This window comes from Oryzias melastigma, linkage group LG2 (genome assembly GCF_002922805.2).
Source record: "Oryzias melastigma strain HK-1 linkage group LG2, ASM292280v2, whole genome shotgun sequence".
NCBI classification, from domain to species: Eukaryota; Metazoa; Chordata; class Actinopteri; order Beloniformes; family Adrianichthyidae; genus Oryzias; species Oryzias melastigma.
This window is the reverse complement of record NC_050513.1, coordinates 11,515,662-11,534,850: the sequence shown is the minus strand read 5'-3', so window position 1 is coordinate 11,534,850 and position 19,189 is coordinate 11,515,662. Positions and strand designations below refer to the sequence as shown.

The 19,189-nt window shown below is 39.5% G+C and overlaps 2 protein-coding genes across 10 annotated transcripts in view; both read left to right on the top strand.

Annotated features, from left to right (window-relative positions):
- The window catches only part of LOC112156649 (striated muscle enriched protein kinase), a 72,127-nt gene extending 57,608 nt beyond the window's left edge, over positions 1–14,519 (top strand). For 7 of the 9 annotated variants that reach the window (XM_024288899.2, XM_024288900.2, XM_036215862.1 and 4 more), the window contains 16 exons: positions 1,823–1,900; positions 1,988–2,160; positions 3,027–3,053; positions 3,149–3,301; positions 3,387–3,429; positions 3,523–3,588; positions 3,668–6,200; positions 6,272–6,442; positions 7,471–7,593; positions 8,439–8,603; positions 10,283–10,922; positions 10,998–11,237; positions 11,318–11,541; positions 11,614–11,689; positions 12,437–12,586; positions 12,671–14,519. In XM_024288899.2, the coding sequence (XP_024144667.1) occupies positions 1,823–1,900; positions 1,988–2,160; positions 3,027–3,053; positions 3,149–3,301; positions 3,387–3,429; positions 3,523–3,588; positions 3,668–6,200; positions 6,272–6,442; positions 7,471–7,593; positions 8,439–8,603; positions 10,283–10,922; positions 10,998–11,237; positions 11,318–11,541; positions 11,614–11,689; positions 12,437–12,586; positions 12,671–12,914 (5,106 nt within the window). In that variant the 3' untranslated portion in view covers positions 12,915–14,519. The remainder of the gene's footprint in view (positions 1–1,822; positions 1,901–1,987; positions 2,161–3,026; positions 3,054–3,148; positions 3,302–3,386; positions 3,430–3,522; positions 3,589–3,667; positions 6,201–6,271; positions 6,443–7,470; positions 7,594–8,438; positions 8,604–10,282; positions 10,923–10,997; positions 11,238–11,317; positions 11,542–11,613; positions 11,690–12,436; positions 12,587–12,670) is intronic. The other 2 variants (XM_024288904.2, XM_036215842.1) reach the window with 1 other exon arrangement.
- Positions 14,520–17,915: 3,396 nt separating this feature from the next.
- LOC112156687 (carboxy-terminal domain RNA polymerase II polypeptide A small phosphatase 1) overlaps positions 17,916–19,189 on the top strand; it is a 26,934-nt gene continuing 25,660 nt past the window's right edge. Inside the window, exon 1 of the mRNA XM_024288970.2 lies at positions 17,916–18,446. Within this exon, the coding sequence (XP_024144738.1) occupies positions 18,374–18,446 (73 nt within the window). The 5' untranslated portion in view covers positions 17,916–18,373. The remainder of the gene's footprint in view (positions 18,447–19,189) is intronic.

The following is a 19,189-nucleotide window of genomic DNA, read 5'->3' as shown; positions in this document are numbered from 1 at the left end:
TTCGACACGTTCTCCATGTGAAACTTACAGAGTAAGATTTACATAAGCCATTTTCATTTATGCGGCTCCAGACACATTTGGTTTTTATTGTATTGGTCCAAAGTGGCTCTTTCAACACTTTGGGTTGCCGACCCCTGCGCTAGACCGTCAAAAAAGTACTCCCCCTAACAAAACCAAAAGACACCTTTCAGGGACATCCTAAAGAAGTTTTTTTTTTTTTTTTTTTTAATTATTATGGGATGTGCCAAAAGACCTACAGCTTGGCAGATATTTTGCCACTAAATTAAAATTTTTCACATTTTCCCTCAATATGGTAAAAAAGCAACTATTGTTTTAGCAATTTTCATTCAATTTTTAAGTCAACATCCAGAACTAACATTTCGTTGACCTTTGACCTTGGGAAGAGATTGCTATTTTGAATTTTCAACAACAACAAAAAAATATTCACCATTAGCTACAGGCTACAAATTTAAACTCAAATTTTCATCCATCGTCTCCTATCTCCTTGAAGGTACTTGGGAAAACGTGAAAATCAGAAGTTGATTTATTTTAAACAGTGTTAACAATGCGAGCTTGCAAAAGTTGTGTTACCTTGTTGCTCGCATATTTTTTACCGGAACATTGTGACTTAATTGCAAGAACCCTTAGCTAAGGGGGAACAACACTGTATGACATACAATATGAACATTATAGGAATGTGGATGTGGTTAGCAAAAATCCTCGGTTGCTAAGTAAATTCAAAAATTTTACTTTGTCTAAATCTTCTAAAAATTACATAGACATGTTTGTCACCCCTGGGCGACCAAAAAATAAAATGGTTGCCATGGAGAAAAAAACAACAGAAAAAAGTGGGGGGGGTTTGTAATAAATTTGTGACAAGTAGCTCTGACAAGTGTGACCTTTGACCTCGGGAAGAGGCCGCCATCTTGATTTTTTTTTAAAATCCCCTTTAGTTAGAAGTTACAAATTTAAACTCCCTTCTAGGGTTTTCAATCTATCGTCTCCTATCTCCTCGAGGCTATTCTGGAAAACGTGGAAATTAGAAGTTTGTAAATTTCAAACAGTGTTAACGTTGCGAGCTTGCAAAAGTGGTGTTACCATGTTGCTCGCATATTTTTTACCTAAACATTGTGAAAATGTATGAGATGAATCACTGGCTAAAGCTGAACAACACTGTATGATATATAATATGAACAGGAATGTTGGCGTGGCGGGCTGCACGGTGGCGCAGTGGTTAGCTCTCTTGCCTCACAGCGAGAAGGCCCCGGTTCGAATCCCGGCTGGGACCTTTCTGTGTGGAGTTTGTATGTTCTCCCCGTGCATGCGTGGGTTTTCACCGGGGACTCCGGCTTCCTCCCACCCTCCAAAAACATGCTTCATAGGTTAATTGGTGACTCTAAATTGCCCCTAGGTGTGAATGTGAGAGTGAATGTGTGTGTGATTGAGGCCCTGAGACAGACTGGCGACCTGTCCAGGGTGTACCCCGCCTTCGCCCATCAGTAGCCGGGATAGGCTCCAGCACCCCCGCGACCCCGAAAGGGAAGAAGCGGTCAAGAAAATGGATGGATGGATGGAAGTTGGCGTGGTTAACAAAAAGCTTTGGTTGCTAAGGAAATGCAAAAATTTACTTTGGCCAAACCTTCTAAAAATTACATATACATGTTTGTGACCCCTGGGCAACCAAAAAATAAAATGGTTGCTATGGAGATAAAACCAACAGAAAAGATGCCAATTTTAAAAAAAATGTTTTTTTATTTTTTTTTTATGAATTCATCACATGCTGCACTGATCTGGCAGTTAATTCCTTTTTTTTTCTTTGCAGATCCGCAAAAGCATTCAACAGGTTTTGGAAGGGCTTCGGTACCTTCACCAAAAAAACATTGCTCATCTCGACATAAAGGTATATATTGCACAACATCAACAGGAATGTAAGAAATACTCTTAAGAGTATTTACCTGTTGTTTTGTTTGTTTTTTTCTTCCTGCAGCCTGAAAATATTTTAATGGCAAGCTCCAGGTGTGACAAAATCCGTATTTGCGACTTTGGTAATGCGCAAAAATTGGAAAATTTGGAAGAACACTACTGTAAATATGGCACACCTGAGTATGTCGCACCTGAGATTGTGAACCAAACTCCTGTTTCTACAGCAACAGACATTTGGTGAGCAACTGGATTCTAAGTCAAGGTGGAAGTCTTAAGGTTTATCCTAACAAAAAACACTAAAGACACAACTAGCATTATAATATATCTATTCTGATGAGTTTACTATGAATATAATTCATACCAGAAATATTGAGCGTACAAAGTGTGGCATTTATCAACGCAAAATGGGTCTCTTTGCTTGCAATACAATTTTCCCTGCCCCCAGGGATCCCCAACCTCTGGGCCTTAAACCGGTACCGGTCCATGAGCCGCTTGGTGCCAGGTCACAGACAGTGAAAAAATGTATACATTATACAGAGGTCCCCAACTCTCGGGACACGGACTGGTACCGATGTGGTACCAGGACTTGGACCAGACCGGCACCGGTACCAAACCTGGTACTGCGTCCTGTAGTTTGGGGATTTAATGGGAACAGCCAGCACATCAAAAAAAACAATGAGTTGAAGACACCTAAAACGTCAAAAAGTGATGCGGAGGGGGCCCGAACCATACATCCATTGAATTTCACTTTCTACACCAAGTATCAAACTTCAAATTTCTATCATTAGTATATGAACCACTGACTGTTCACACAAACTGGACAGAGTGGAATTCCACATAGAAAGTACCAGCTGGGTCTAAGAAGCCAAAACTCACATAAACGTCTATTAAAAAATAAGCAACTATCACTCAGTAATTTCATTTGCCGCAATAGCTTTGATACCTTTTTTAACATGTTCTTGTTAATCATTTTTTCATATTTTTTCTGTTGTGACAGTTATTTCTTGTCAGTGGGGTCAGTTTTGCTGTTAAAGTGCTAAAGAGAAATATTTTCGCATTGTCGTCAACAATTTTACTACTCTACTTGTCATCTTTTTCCATAGGCCTGTGGGTGTCATCACGTACCTCTGGTAAGTTTAAAGCTTCCTATTGGAGGGTTTTTGTTTAGGAGTTTCAACAAAAAAAAGACTTCTTACAAGAGAATTTCTACAACTTTTTTACCTAGCTTGACCGGCGTTTCTCCTTTTGCTGGCGAGAATGACAGAGCGACTGCCTTAAACATCCGAAACTACAATGTCGCGTTTGAGGAGAGTATGTTCTCAGGCCTCTGTAAGGAAGCAAAGGGATTCGTCATCAAGCTTTTGGTCGTGGATCGACTGTAAGTATCTATATAAAAAAAAGTTTTGGAGTATGGTTTTATCTTTTGACTCTTTTCTGTTAATACTTTACTTCCTTTGACTTAGGAGGCCAAGTGCCGTTGACTGTCTCCGCCATCCTTGGTTCAAGGTGACCTATCCTTTAGAAAAATATCATTTTTGTGTCAAATTATTACAATCTTTAGGGTATTTTACTCTCCTATTATCTATGTTTTTGTTGCAGTCACCAACAAATAAGAGTATTTGTACAGCAATGCTTAAGCAAGTTCTCTCCAGGAGGCGATGGCAGGTAAGTCATACGTAGGAGTGTAATTTTGATGTTGAGATGTACGAAAAATGACTTTTTGTCGATTTTGGATTCCATTCAGCGGTCCCTAATCGGCTACAAATCCAAGATGGTGATGCGCTCCATCCCAGAGCTGCTAAACGACTCATCCAGTCACGTGTCCATCGCTGTCGCCCGGCACTTAAAGGACAGCTCCCCACCGCCTTCCTCTTCCTCTGACTCGGATGCAGACGTGGATGAGCTTCCTTTCATTCCCATGCCGATGTCTATGGTCTTCTCCGGTTCCAGGGTCTCCCTTAATGAGATTCCGGGGGACGAGGAGGTTAGGCAGCCAGTTGTTGTTGGGGATGTGAGCAAAAAGACTGTCGTGGATGAACTTGGTAGAAAAGAGGCAACAAGAGGGGTTGAAGAGGAAGTGGAAAAGACAGAGCGGGCGATGGTCAACAAAGGATCCACTGTGGAGTCCAATGAATTACAGACCAAAGCGAGGAGGGCCACGATGAGGAGAGGCAGCTCTGCTGATTCCGCTCTTCTCCTCCATATTGACTCAGGAGAGAAGATGAACAATGATGACTCTGAGGGTAACAAGAGCCTCAAAAAGGCCATTTCCATGGAGATACCCAATCGTAGTCCCAGCCCCGGAGCGACCAAGTTAAGCCAAGAGGAATACGCCCTAAAACTGGAACTAATGAGACAGCGGCTTCTCAGGGGGGGAAGTGTGGACAAAAAGATGAGTGGCCTGCGTGGGCCCTTGTTTGAAACACTCGGCATTGATGGCCAGACCCAGACAGGATCTCTTGATCGAAACTTGAGGAAATCCAGAGCCGGACCGTCAATCATCCGAGCGGCATCCTCAGAGAGTCCCGGAGAGGACACCCCAAAGACCAAAGTATTCCGCAAAAGTGTCTCCTTCACCCAGGAGGATTCAGAACCCATGCCCCTACGCCGGAGATCCGGAGCCCCCTTAGAGATTCCGTCCGCAAGTCACGCCAACATAGACGGGAAACCTCTCCGGGAAGCAACCTCAGTGTCCGCACTGACGGAACAAACGCTGGAGTCGTCAAAAGATAGAATGTACTTTGTGTTCCCAGAACCAGCAGACAAGGACCAAGAACAGAAATGGAACACTGAGGACAGATATGAAGACGAGGAACAAAGGACCAAAATTCTGTTAGAAAAACAAGATCAAGTCAAATCGGAGTCAACATCCCCCTCTCTTATCACTCCCATCATTGTTATAGAAGGAGCTGAGGAGGACGAAAGGAAGAAAGCCAATCAAAAGTTGCATATTAATGGGAAGGTAATGAAAGGAGTGGAAGGTAGTTCCATTAAACCAAAGCCAAATGATACAACTTCTGCCAATACCCTTCAATCACCCGAGCACCCAGCAGTTTACGCCAAGGTAGCAACCCTAGACGGTCCCGTCTCTTCCTCATCAACCCCCGATCTCCCCACCATCCCCCGCCACCCCGTCCTCAGAACGGACATCAAAGACATCGACTCAGAGGAGGTCTTTGAAGCTAGGTTTAAGAAGCGCGAATCCTCCTTGACCCGCGGCCTCCGCAAGCTGACAGGAAACAAATCGGAGGAGAAGTCACCCGTCCTGAGCCGCAGGGCGCTAGAAGGGGGCGAGGAGGTATACAGGCCTGGACCAAAGGGATCACCCCTTGAGATGGTTCCCAAAGGAATACAGGAGAGATCCAAGTCGGTACAAGATTTGAGAGAAGTAAGTCGGGACACAGGCTTTGGTGTGATCGGAAGGTTTTCATTGCGTAAAGCATCCACCGAGAAAAAGGAAGAGAAGCAAACAAATGTGGAAGAGAATGCGTCAACCAGAAGGGGTTTGTGGGCCGTCGGTCACAGCAAGTCTTTGGATACAAAAGATGTGGATAGCACCGGGACACAAAGACAGCTGGATGATAGAGGGCAAAGAAAAGCCGAGGAGTCATCTGTGTCTGCTATGAGGCGTAGGTTCGAGTCCAAGGTGGCTGGAATCTCGGCTAAGATAAGGAGTCAGTCGGAGGAAAGGCGGGCTAAAGAAACAAGAGGGAGTCAAAAAGAACTGGCTGAGAAGGATATGAAGAAGGTTTCGGACTCTCCAGTGCTAGCGATGCGTCAAAAATTTGAGAACAAGGTGGCGGAAATTTCCACAAAAATCCGAAGTCAGTCCGAGGATAGAAAAGGAGATGGTGACAGTAGGAGTACACCTTTATTTTCTCGCCATCGTCATTCCCACTCAGAGGGCCGTGGACTTAAAGAGATGGGAATTCCGGAGAATCAACTTGCGAAGCAAAGTGGTGCCACGGCGTCCAAGGAGTCCATCGAATCCGCAACCAGCACTCAGTCCGAAAAAGAGAGCGACCGGCGATCTCGCTGGGACAGGTGGGGTCTGACGAGAAGCAAGCGGGAAAAAGTGCCGTCACAGCCCGATTTGGCCTCAACTGACCCCAAAGACGAAGGTCTAACCAGAAGCCAACAGTTCATCCGCTCGGCTTCCGACTTCGCTCCTGTTTTCCACATCAAGCTGAAAGACCACGTCTTACTGGAGGGGGAGCCTGTCACTCTCAGCTGCCTCCCTGCTGGCAGTCCCCACCCACAAATCACATGGATGAAAGGTAGCTTTTGCCTAAAAGTTTAATTCCGACACAGTTACTGAGTTTCATGCTTTTCCAACAATGTGTTTTAGATCGTAAACCGCTGGACGCAACAGACGACAGAATCAAACTGATCTCCCACCAAGACGGAAGGCAGCTGCTGACCATCTCCAAATCGACCCACAGGGACACGGGGGTATATGAATGCGTTGCGACCAACCCCATAGCCACCATCACTACCTCCTGTACCCTCTCTATAGCCAGTAAGTGTTCTGGTTCTGTTTTCTTGACCCTGCAAAGCCCACCATATCAAAGAACTGACGGAAAATTCAATTTGGAATTAAGACAGTTTTAATCATAAAATCCACCAATAAAGTGCAACAGACCTGTAATGTTCTATGAGATATAGATAGTATCAAATATAATAGTTTGGGTATATTTGTCAGTTTTTGCTCACAGCAGTGTTTATATTAAGATTTAGAAATATTGAGGTAAAAAAGAACCTCATTTAACCACTCTCTCTATTTTGATCCACACATTTTTAGCATGTTGTAATTGTATCATATGTATCAATTCTTAAGAAATGGTACATTCTTTCAATTCAGCAAGTAGTCATTTACAAAAATTAATAACAATTGATGAGTTATTCTCACCATAAAGCTGTGAAAATCAGCTGAATTTTTTCCCGCCAAAAGTGTCATGGGGGCAGCCATTTTGAAAAAGCTCTTCTACTGCCCCTAGTGGGGTGATGATGAACTACAGGGTAGAAAACATGAACCACTCTCTATCTAATGAGTTTTTAGGGGATGTTTGATCATGGTAATGAGAGATGAGTCTCAGAAAAACATGCGTCAAATATGAGGAGAGTGGTTATATGCTGCAAAATGTAGAAATTTGGGTCACTGCTACTAATAACAAAACAAGCTCTTGTGAAAGAGCTACGGCTCATTTGCTTTTAAAGAGACAGTCATTTTTTATGTGATTAAATCTTAATTGCTTTGAAAATGTTATGAATATTAATGTGGGCAGATTAACAGTACAATTGAAGAACATTTTCATCAATTTAGAGGACAAATTAATGTCATCTTTAATTTCGTGGATGATGATGGAAATCAGACGTTATGTATTAAGCCAAGGTGGATTATAAATGTAAGAATTAAGAGCATTTAAGGGGAAAAGAAATCAGAAACATTAACTAATATGATAAAAAAAAAAGTGGCATCAATTTGGATTTTTTTTACAACTCCATTTCAACTACAAACCTTTATTGTATATTGACATTTTCTTTTAGGTGTCCCAAAAAAACCCGGGACCCCTGAAGTGGCTCAGACCTACAACAACACGGCTCTGGTGCTGTGGAAGCCAGCAGACACTAAACCTCCATGCAGCTACTCTCTGGAAAGAAAAGAAGAAAGTGAGTGGATGAACGGCTTTTATTGGGGACTCTAATGCCGGGTTAGCCATCACATCCTCACCGCAATCGTGCGGTCTATAGGTTCCAGTGTGACAAACTTCACAGTGGTGTTCATACTTTTCTGCATCATCACTTCTTCCCAACTGAAGAAGTTCCTCAGATGTTTCCATCTTGCTTGTTTTTCCAGTAGAATTCAATAGCTTTTCAAAATAAAACTTCCTCTACAATTAGATTTAAAATAAGAAAAAACATCCTGGGTCTGTCTGTTCCATGAACCAGCACTGGTTACGTCAAAATATTATAACCACTAAGATTGAGCTCACAGATGTTTTTTTTTCTTCTTTTTGCTTGATAATTGTCTAAATTGGTACTAAAATTCTCAAAGTACAAAAAGACATTAAAACCCAGATCTTAGGTCAGGTTATTTAAAAGCAATAGTCATTCTATCAAACCATAGAATTTCTATTTCTTTACCAAGTAAGATTTACTAGACAATCAGCATTGAAAAACTGTTTTTTTATTATTTATTTTACAATTCTACCTTTTATTCTTAAATAAATATATAATAATAATAATAAGTCATCAAGTTTTGTAGGTTCCTGACACAATTATAGTTTTAATCAGTACAGATTTTTCAAACATTACAAGATCATTTTTATCTGTTTGTCTCCTGATTTGAGTTTGCCAACACTGCCACCAAGTGTTCACTTTCTAAATTACAAGTTTTATTATCCCAACAGAAAAAAAAAAAAAACTTTCATTTTTAGGCTGGATCATCTACTTCATGGTTTACTAAGCTTGACGTCATGGTCTGCCTTCATCTTTATCTCCCAACTGTTCTACAGGGGAACCGAACTGGGTTCTGGTGGCAACCGGAATCGTCGACTGCTACTACAATGTCACTGACCTGCCACTAGGGGGCGCTTACAAGTTCAGGGTCTCCTGTGTCAACAAGGCGGGACAGGGTCCATACAGCTGCTGCTCTGCTCCAATAACCCTGACTGGAAAAGGTAACAGAGATAGAAATAAAGTATTAAATCAAAGGAGATTAGATACAATTACAACCAAGAATAAAAATATTCAACACTAAAAACATGAAAAAACTGTTAAAATCCATTTAACGTTCAAGGTTTGACATAAAATGAAAGTAAAGAATATTAAGGAAAATAAAAACAAAAAATGCCTATAATAAACATTTATTCTAAAACTAGATGAGAAATCAAAAAATAATATATTATAATGTAGGACATGAAAAAAATTTATTTAAATTTTATCTTGTTTGGTATTTTTTTCAAAATATACCTATTTTAAAGACTATTAGATGTTTAAATAGAAATATAAATATAAAAAACCAACATGACACAAAAACATTAAAAGTTTGGTAAAAGTGATCAAAGCAGACGAATGAAAAGCAATAAAAAGGAACAAAATTTTACGATCTCTAAAAAAATTTGGCAAAATCAGTCACAAATTGATGAAAATTTAGGAACAAATATCAAATGATTTTTTTTTTTTTTTTTACCAAAAATAAGATATAAAATAGCCAACATACAACAAAATATTTGTTTTTCAGTGGATGGTCCTTGGTTTAGAATTATGGTAAAATTAAAATGACACCAAATAAGGCAAAAACAGCAATCCAAGACATCAAGAGATACATGTTTACGTATCGAGAAAAAAAATAAAGACATTTTTGGTAGAACTCAGTTTAAAGATGGCATACAATATTTTCCGCACAAGAGAGCACACCGGATTATGTAGTACATCGTCAATAATTATGAATTTTGGAGGTAACATGCTACACATTAGTAGAAGTAGCATATTTACAATACCTGCAACTTCTAACCTTAATTATATCCGAATTTCTTCACTCTATAGTGCGTTCACGATTTTGTAGTGCTATCTGAATCTACAATTCCAAAATCAAGTGCACCCAAAATAGAAAAAAAAAAAAAAAGTCCTTGCGAAAGACTAGTGTGCATTGATGCTAACTACATTAGCTAATAATATAGACCACAATGCATTGTGGTTGAACAATTGTTTTTCCTTATCAGATCACAGTGGAGTCACACATAGTTGGAAATGTTTGTATTGATTAAATTTTCACACTGTGAAATTATTGACGTCATTTTTGCTGTTTAAAAGAGAAAAAAATGGTGAGATTGGTGTCTGAATTGCTTTTACAATGAGGACACAAGATAGTCCTGCACTATATAGTTAATAGTAGTTAGGGATTAGGGTGGGGATTTGGACATAGCCCATGTTTGCAACACAACTGATACCGCTTAAGCAAAAATTATTCTGACTATGCTAACTCTTGCTAGTAAGACGTAAAAAAAAAATCCAACAGTGCTACACGTCAGCATATTCACAATACTTGTAACTCCTAACCATGTTTGGAACACATAAAAAAACGACTGATACCGCTAAAACAAACCATTGCAACTATGCTAACTCTCAACCTTACAAGCAACATGTCAAAAAAATAAATACAGTCCAACACTGTGATATGTTAGCCACATTAGCATGTTCACAAAAACACCCAACCAAATATTTTGAAGGAATGCCGTGTACTTTTCAAAATGGCTTCGCTTTCAGTCAGCTCCGGATTATAATGTGCACCTTGTAGTGCCGAAATGTAATAATTGTAATAGTATACAGAGTAAATCCTGTTTCATCTGTCTAACAGCTGATGGAGCTTCACCTTCTATCGCCGTGGTAAAGACGGTCCCAACCCTGCCTGAACCGGAGTCCACCCCCAACAGAACCGATGCTCACCTCAAACCGGTCAAAAACAACGATGTGAAGGCAGCATCATCCATTAAAGATTCAACTCCGCCTCCTGCCCTACCTCCTCAAACTACATCCCCCAAAGTGGTGGTCATTCCCTCCACTTCACCCCCTTTGGCTTCCACTCCTTCATCAAACTCTTCTCTACCGTTATCTGGCAGTGATCCTCAAAAAACAGCAGCCTCTCTTCCTTTTTCAACTCCGAAAGCCCCTTCGCCTTTTGACATCCCCAAACCACAGAGTCCAGTCAACGTGGTGTCCCCTATGACCCAGACCCCGACCACTTCATCCCCACTTCCTGCCCCAACAAAACCAACGTCTGTGCCCACTTACGCCCCAGTAAGTACAGCCACGGCTCGCGTGGCGCCGACTCCCGTCACCTTTTCTCCTCAAATGGTCCAAACATCCAGCCTGACACCCATCGCTGAGGGCGCCAGTACCCCTTCCAGGGGAACGCCATCGGGCCGCTCCACGCCCTCCTCGACGCTACGTCAAGGAGTTCCTCAAAAACCCTACACTTTCTTGGAGGAGAAAGCCAGGTGAGATGGGGAAATTTGCGTACAACATTTAAGGAAACTTCTGTTCTGAACTTGTTTTGTGTTCTCAACCATCAGGGGGCGGTATGGAGTCATTCGTGAGTGCAGAGAGAACGCAACGGGTAAAATGTACATGGCAAAGATCATTCCCTACACGCAGGAAAGCAAGAAGGACGTGCTCAAGGAATACGAGATCTTAAAGTCCCTGCACAGTGATAAGATTATGGCGCTGCACGAAGCCTATGTCACGCCGCGGTACTTGGTGCTGGTGGCGGAGTATTGCACCGGAAAAGAGCTGCTGTACACCCTCATAGACAGGTGTTTGAGGCTTACTATCCGTACAGCCGCCAACTTTAGTTGGAATCCCTAACCGCTGCACAATCTCATCCGTTTTTCAGGTTCCGCTACTCCGAGGACGACGTGGCATCCTACCTGGTCCAGATCCTTCAGGCAGTGGAGTACCTCCACAACAGGCGCGTCCTCCACCTGGACCTCAAGCCGGACAACATCATAGTGACCAACCTCAACGTCGTCAAGCTTGTGGACTTAGGCAGCGCTCAGACCTTCAACCCACTCAACCTGCAACAGCAGGAGTCCGGAGCAGGAACACTGGAGTACATGGGTAGGGCGAAGTCCCAAAGTCGTGTTGACGGTTTCAAGAAGCCAAGAAGCTAATTTTGTTTATAATCCTCAGCTCCTGAGATGTTGAAAGGGGAAGTTGTTGGTCCTCCAGCTGACATGTGGACTGTAGGAGTTGTTACCTACATCATGTGAGTGTTTCTGTAGCCTTGATATCGTCTGACACTACTTTCTCACCGTGACCCGACTTCTTAAATTATCCTATGGTGTTCCCATTAGACAAACATGGGGAATGTTGTTCTTGTTTTGCTTTTGCTTCTGCTTACTAGTGCATGTTTCCAACATTTGTTAAGATTTTACGACATATTCATCACAATCTTCTTTCAAACAACATGGAATTTCTGTTATACACGATGTACGAAAAGTAAAGTAAGAAAAACCTGCTGGATGACCTGCGTTGTTGCTTTTCTAGTCATCGCACTACAATGACACGCTAGTGGTCTACACTATGCGTGCAACGTGAAAACAAACTGGTTAGTGGGATCGAGGCTTCACTTGATGGAAATGCTCACCAGAATCAACTGGTCTGTACCGTACCACTCCTTACTGTACCGCTCAGTGGAAACGAGGAATGTCTCCGGACAAAAGAACCACCAATAGTCCCGGGGTATATATATAACAAAGCGGGCCATTCTAAACGCCTGATGACTGTTGCCGTCTACATTCATGACCACGCTAACGATTTTTTAAAAATGGTCTGCAGCATTAAGACTTGAAGATTCTGCAGATTGTATTTGTTGCATTACACAGATTTTTCATTTGGAATGATAGCTCGATTGTTTTACAAAATAGGATTTGATGCTAAAACCCTTTGATACTAAAAACTCTTTGATGCTAAAACCCTTTGATGTTAAAACCCTTGTTTGTTGTTTTGTTAGGCTAAGTGGCCGGCTGCCCTTTGAAGACAAGGAACCGCACCAAGTGGAATCCAAAATCCTGATGGCGAAGTTTGACCCAACAAGACTTTACCCCAACGTGTCCCAAAGTGCCTCAACTTTACTCAAGAAGATGTTGAGCAGCTACCCATGGTGATTGTTACAAAAAAACTCCTGAAAATCCTTCAAAAAGCTAAAGAAAAGGTGTTTTAGTTTGTTTTTTTTTTGTGTTTCTAGGGCCCGTCCAACAACACGCGACTGCTTCTCACACGCCTGGCTCCAGGACTCGTACCTGATGAAGCTCCGGAGGCAGACTCTGACCTTCACCTCCGGCAAACTCAAGGAGTTCCTGGTGGAGCAGCAAGGCCGCCGCGCCGAGAGCGCCACCAAGCACAAGGTGCTGCTCCGCACCTACCAGGGCTCACCCCGCGGCACTGCGTCTGCCCCCTCCCCCGCAACCCAAGTTCCCGCCCCACAGTGAAAGTGTGCGGGGGTTGGATTCTCCAAAAACAAGTGCATTTTTATGGGAACTGGTGTGAAAACTGACTTCACAAACTGTTTTTGACGAGTTAGTCGAAATGGACTATAAACGGAAACTCAAAAGGGAGGACGCAGGATGTTCTTTGTTTTCTCTCCGTCGCATTTTTCATCCGAAATTTGCACATTTTTGATTTGAACGAGTCTTCTTTCTGCACGATCACCCTCATACTTTTTGTCACTCGATTTGGTGGTAAGCAATTCATGTGAATGTACCATGATTTAAGCTGCTAACTTCTTTTTAGTTTACCAAAAAAATATATCTTTTGTTTTCTTTTTTTCCCCTGCGGAAATGTGTTTACTTTTTCCATGTTAATTTATTTGCATGTGCGAGATCCTTTTGGAGTCACTTTTTGACATGCGCAAAGACGAGGATTGTCTTGGTGGTTGAAGGTCAAACCGTAAACTCTTTCGAGGAGCCAGAGGAATTTGTCTTACAAGCCTTTTTGTTCTGTGGTTTCTTCTCAACTCTGACTGTATTGCAGCTGTGAAAAGCAGTGAATTGTGTAGATACAACTGTACTCTGAAGAAAAAAAATCCCCAAAATCTACATCTCAACTGATGTTTTTCTGTGTTTTTTGGTCCACTTGCTCCAGTCTACTTTAAACTGGTTGCAAACTGTTGTAAAAGTGTCTTCATTGTTAAAGTAAAACTGATCAGAATCCGGACAATAAACCCGCCAAGACATATATATATAAATATATATATATATTTATAAATGCATTCAGGCACATACAAAGAGTTATATCGGAACATCTTGTGTATTTGCCCCGTCTTCAGTGTTCCTTTTGTATGAACTGGGATGGTTGGAGGTTTGTAAGTGTAAAAATTTGCAGTGTTTATATGTCGAAAAAGGTAAAAATGTTTTTAATAGATAGTACGTAATAAACATTTGATGCAACTAATTTAGTTTAGTGTTGAAGTTTCTGAGTTTTTGAAGAATTGATTTCCATATTGAAACTAGTTTAAAATGAAAATGGTCACCATTGCACACATTAACACACTGATGGCGGCTCCGCTGCTGAACGCCAACCTATAACCACCAGTAGCAATGTGGAGTTCAGTTAGTCATTTGTGACGCATGGTCTGCCAAAGCGGGAACTGAACCTACGATCTTCCAATCAGAGGTCGACCGCTCTACCTGTCAACATTCAACTGAGTACAAAGATTCATTCAATTTCTGGGTTAAAAAACAAAAATACCCGAGCAAGGCACGTTTACCAGAATACCTCTAGGGGGCGGGTCCGTACCCGCTCACTCAAAAGTAAAAAAGTCAAACTTTGCAGGAACATAAAAGCATTTATCTTTATCTTTTTTTTTTTTAATCATCAATGACCTATTGAAAACAATACTTAAAAAGCAAGTGCATGATTCACAGTTTTTGACTTGAAATTTACTGTCAAATTCTCAATTATAAAGTATTTAAATCACGTCAAACTAGTTCACATTCAACCCATCTGATCTCGAGTGGGTAACATAATAGCTAAATTACATATCTTCAGCTTGTTATCCGTAGGTTTGTTTTTTCTCAGTTGGAAAAATGCCTCAACCAACCTAGTAGCCTAATAACTTATGATTACTTTGTTTATTTCTTGATCTCTTGTTATGCCGGTCTTACGTTTCCTTTGCTCCCCCTAGTCCCAGAATTGTGCATTGCGGACATTTCTTTAAAGAACTATATGGGTTAGAAACTTGCTTTTTTTGTTCAACATTTTTATTTATTTTTTCACAACTGGGCCAGATTAAGCCATTTGACTGGTTGTATTTGGCCTGCGGGCCAAATGTTTGATACCCCTACCACAGATTGTTATAACTGATCTCTCACCGTCCATAATCGTAGTGTTGCCTCAATTACGTTGGGTCATTAATCACAATGATATTAAATGAATATAATTGTCCGGGCCTTGACTGTGACAGATGTGCTCTAGGTGGCAGATCAGTAATTATTCACTCAAAAGTAAAACAGTCAACCTTTGAACAAACAGTTTAAAAACATGTTTTTCTTCTGTTCATTTAGTAATGTATTCATTTTGTAAATCCTGTTGAAAAAAAAAATAGTTAAAAAGCATATACATGGGTTGCAATCTTTGACTTGAAACGTACTGTCAAATTCTCAATTATAAAGTATCTTGGGCCTCGTTTCCACTCAATGGTCCGGTATTTTGAGCGTTTCCATTGACCCATTAAACAGAGGGCCCCAACTATTCTAGGTCCATAGAAAACAGAACGGGACTATTGAGCTGCTGTAGCCACCTGTTGATTGGCAGAAAGTAATGTCGATATTAAAAAGCGCCAATATAGTGCTAAGCTAGCGTTTCTGTTTTCCTCTTTACGGATTCTTCTTAGCTGCACGCAGTCTTCTTTCAAACATTGAATTCCTGTTATATATGATGTACCAGAAGGAAAGCAAGTAAAAAACGAGCTATTGTTGCTTTTCTAGTTGTTGTACTACAATGACGCAATGACATGCTAGCGATCTACACCACGGATGTGTCATGAAGACAAACGATTCAGTGGAAGTGAGGCTTAAGAGTCCCAATGTGATCAACTTTTGATCTATTGTAAAAGCTGTCCCAGTGGTGTTTTAATTAGAGTTATGTCGCTTTTAGCAAAAATCAACAAAACATGTGTCGTTTTCTAGGACTTAGTTTCTGCAGAGCGGCAGGAGTTCATTAGACATTCGCCTCTGTCGAAATGCTCTAAATCTGCAATGTTATGTCCCAAAAAATATATAGGTATATTTAAATATAAACATTTTCTATGAAAAATTATTTTAGCTGTGTCATTTGTTGGCCCCAAAGACAAAACTCCAAAGTCCATACAGAGATAAATATATTAATTGGAAACCACAAAGCATTTGAATGTTTGGTAGATTTTCTAGTGCAAAAAAAAAAAAGGTTAAAATGTGTTTCTTCCTCTATTCTAATTTTATTTTTTTTTATTGGAAAAAAAATTCTCTCATTCTTTGAAAAATTCAACAAAGTAGCTTACAAGAGCCTAAAAAATAAAATAAAATTACAAATTTAAAGACATGAATTTACAAGAAAAAAAGTTGTATTTGATAAATTACAAGAATAAAGTTCTTTATTTATTACTTTAAAGTCATAAACTTGAATGAATGACTCCTGTCCAGCAACTGCTACACACTAAATTTAACTTTTTTCCCCTCAAAACTTAATATTCAAAGTATAAAATTATTACTTTAAAAGTCCAAAAAATTATAACTTTAAAACACATAGATTTCTGAGAAAAAAAGTGTATATTTGTAAGAAAAAACACCAAAGTTGTTTGTTTATCAGAGCTGTGCTTAAAGATGACAGACATGGAGCAATTTGTGAAGCTTTATTTCCAGATAGGTTTCAAAAACAGAGAAATTCTGAACCTTTTTGGCGACTAAAAATCAAATCATCAACGAGCACTACAGAGATCCTCCCAGCACCCATCAATTAAAACGATTAATAAACGGTAAATCAAACAAAAAGCTTCCAAACATTTGTAAGTTTATCAATAAGCTTTCAGGTTACCTGTTGAAATCCAAGACGCTTTGACCAAATTGAGTTTAGTTAGTCTGCTGCTGTACATAGCAAACACTTGCGGGACTGTATGCTCACTTCAACTTTAATCTTGTAAATCTACATGATTTCTTCTTGTATAGTTCCGAGAATTAAAGAGATATATGTACAACTTTAAATCACGTAAATTTATAAGAAAAAAAATCAAAGTTATGTAAAATTTCTCATAAATTTAATAGATTTAAAGTCAGAAGTTAGTGACTTTAGATCTCGAAATGTTACTTTTTTGTTTTTAAACAAATACTTAGGTTTTTTTATTTTTTTTTTGCTGAATTACGTTTATATTAAAATTAATAAAATTGTTTAAATGGAATGTTATCAATGGCTAATAAAATAATAACATTCATGATCGTTTTATTGATTTTTTCCACAAAACAAATATTATGTGTGACAAATTGAAAAATATATATTTTTTAAGTACATTTTATTAAGCTTTTAAAAAAAATAAACACGAAAAGATAAATTAGGCATACTACAAAAGATAATTTATGTTTAAATCACTTTTTTAAAATTTATTTTTCTTTATATAAAATACAAGAAAATAACCTTATATACTTAAAACATATATATTATTATAATTATTATTTTTATATAAAAAAGAAAATATCAAATTAATAATAAAAAAACTTAGCATGAACATTATAGCAATAAATAAATAAATAATAATGATTATTGTACTATACAATCCATTTGAATTGTCCCACTTTACTTTGGTTCATGTATATTCAACTAATAAAAGAACTTGCATTTATTTAAAAATAATAATAATAATAATTTATTTTGCGGTGGAGAGGGGACTGATTTTTTTTCTACCCCAACAAGTACTTTGTGTACCTAATTTAAAAATCTTTTTAAAAAGTTTTTTTTTTTCATAAATTTACAAAAGATCAATTTGAGTGGTTTTAATATCCTAAAATAATCTGCCAATATTTGTACTATTTTTTTGTTTCAATTTTAAAGAATATATTACAAAAAAAGGTTTTTAAAAAGTAGTATTATCAAAGTCACAGAAGAAGAGACATTGTGTGACGCTCCCTGACTCAAGTCCGTTTCAAGGGAACCCAAACTGGGCGTTTCTTTTTAGCAGCCACTTCAAAGTTAGTTTTTCCCCCCTGAAGTGTCTTTTTTAATACTCAGAGCGGTAATTACAACAGCATGACGACGATGGGATTGCCCCGAATTACTGTGCATTCATATCGTTGGGAAAAATAAATAAATAAATAAATACGTCAGAGCTGCAAAACTTTGCAGCACCTCAGTTTTTTCCTTCTTATATCAAACGTTTTCGTTTCATTTTTTTCTTTGAATGTTAAAAACTAAAAAAATATTGACGGAATTGTGGTAATTTATGCGGTAAAGTTTATGGTTCTAAAGCGACACTTTTGCCCCGAATGAACACCGTGTAACTTTTGGGCAACTTTCGACAGCCTTAGCAGTAAGGGACCGTCGTCAAATGCGTCGGCCCCGCGAGGCGGAGTGTAGTCCGCGGCCATTCCCCCCACTGCGCCACTTTAAGTAAAAAGGGAAGCCTTGAAACCTCCATGTTTGTATCTTGAAATTGCGAGCGGAGTTGAGCACCATATTGAATCAAAGTTGCCAACTCCTTAGCAAATGTTTGGCAACTTTTGCACTTCAAAAGTTATCGGTCACTCGAGCGGACAACTTTGGCCCAAAGTGGAATGGACGCGCTGTAGGCGGACTCGCGGCTCTACTTTCCGGCGCGTTTCACGCGGAGTTTTCGTGTCTGCGAAGTTCATGCTTACACCGGAGACGGCGAACTATCCCGAACTTTAAAGCGCGAGGTCAGCGTTCTGGACCAGACTTGGATGTGATGGACAATTCGTCCTCTATCATCACCCAAGTCAGCCGGGATGACGAGGGAAGTCGAGGCGCAGCGGAGAAGGGTGAGTGCTTCGGCTTGGGGCTGTTGGTCGTGTCGGGAAAGTTTTGCAGCTCGCTCGAGCTCCCCGTTTGGACGTCATAGTGTGCGCATGAATCTGCTTACGACTCCCGAAAGTGGGGCTGCGGCGGGTTTAAAGTGTGGAGAACTACGTGTAAACACCGTAAATGTGGTGGTCGGTGTCGACAGTTAATCTGCGGCCCTTCGGCCTGTGTTCAAAGTGAAGGAAATGACGTACAAAAATACCGAAAAGGGCTCATTTGAAGAAGAAACGCAGGTGTGTGCTGGTGTCGTGTATAGTATAGGCGTTTTAATTACAAAAGGTACATTTTAGTGCAAAGAGTGTAATTCCATAAAGTTAAAAGTTTTGCCACGTATTTATTTTGAACAAGTAGAAGCAGAAGGACTCAAAAGTACTATTTAGTTTTAAACATGCATTGTGTTAGATTATAAAAAGTATATATATATGTATATAAAGTACACGTGTATATATGTTGTATGATATGGTATATATGTATGTATGCATGTATATATGTTTATATATATTGTACACATGCATATGTGTACAATATATATACATATGTTGTATGATATGGTATGTATGTATATATGTATATATATATATATGTATACACATATGCGTATATATGTTGTATGATATCGTATATATACATGTAAGGTATATATGTGTGGATATATATATTGTACACATGTATGAAATATATATATATATATATATATATATAT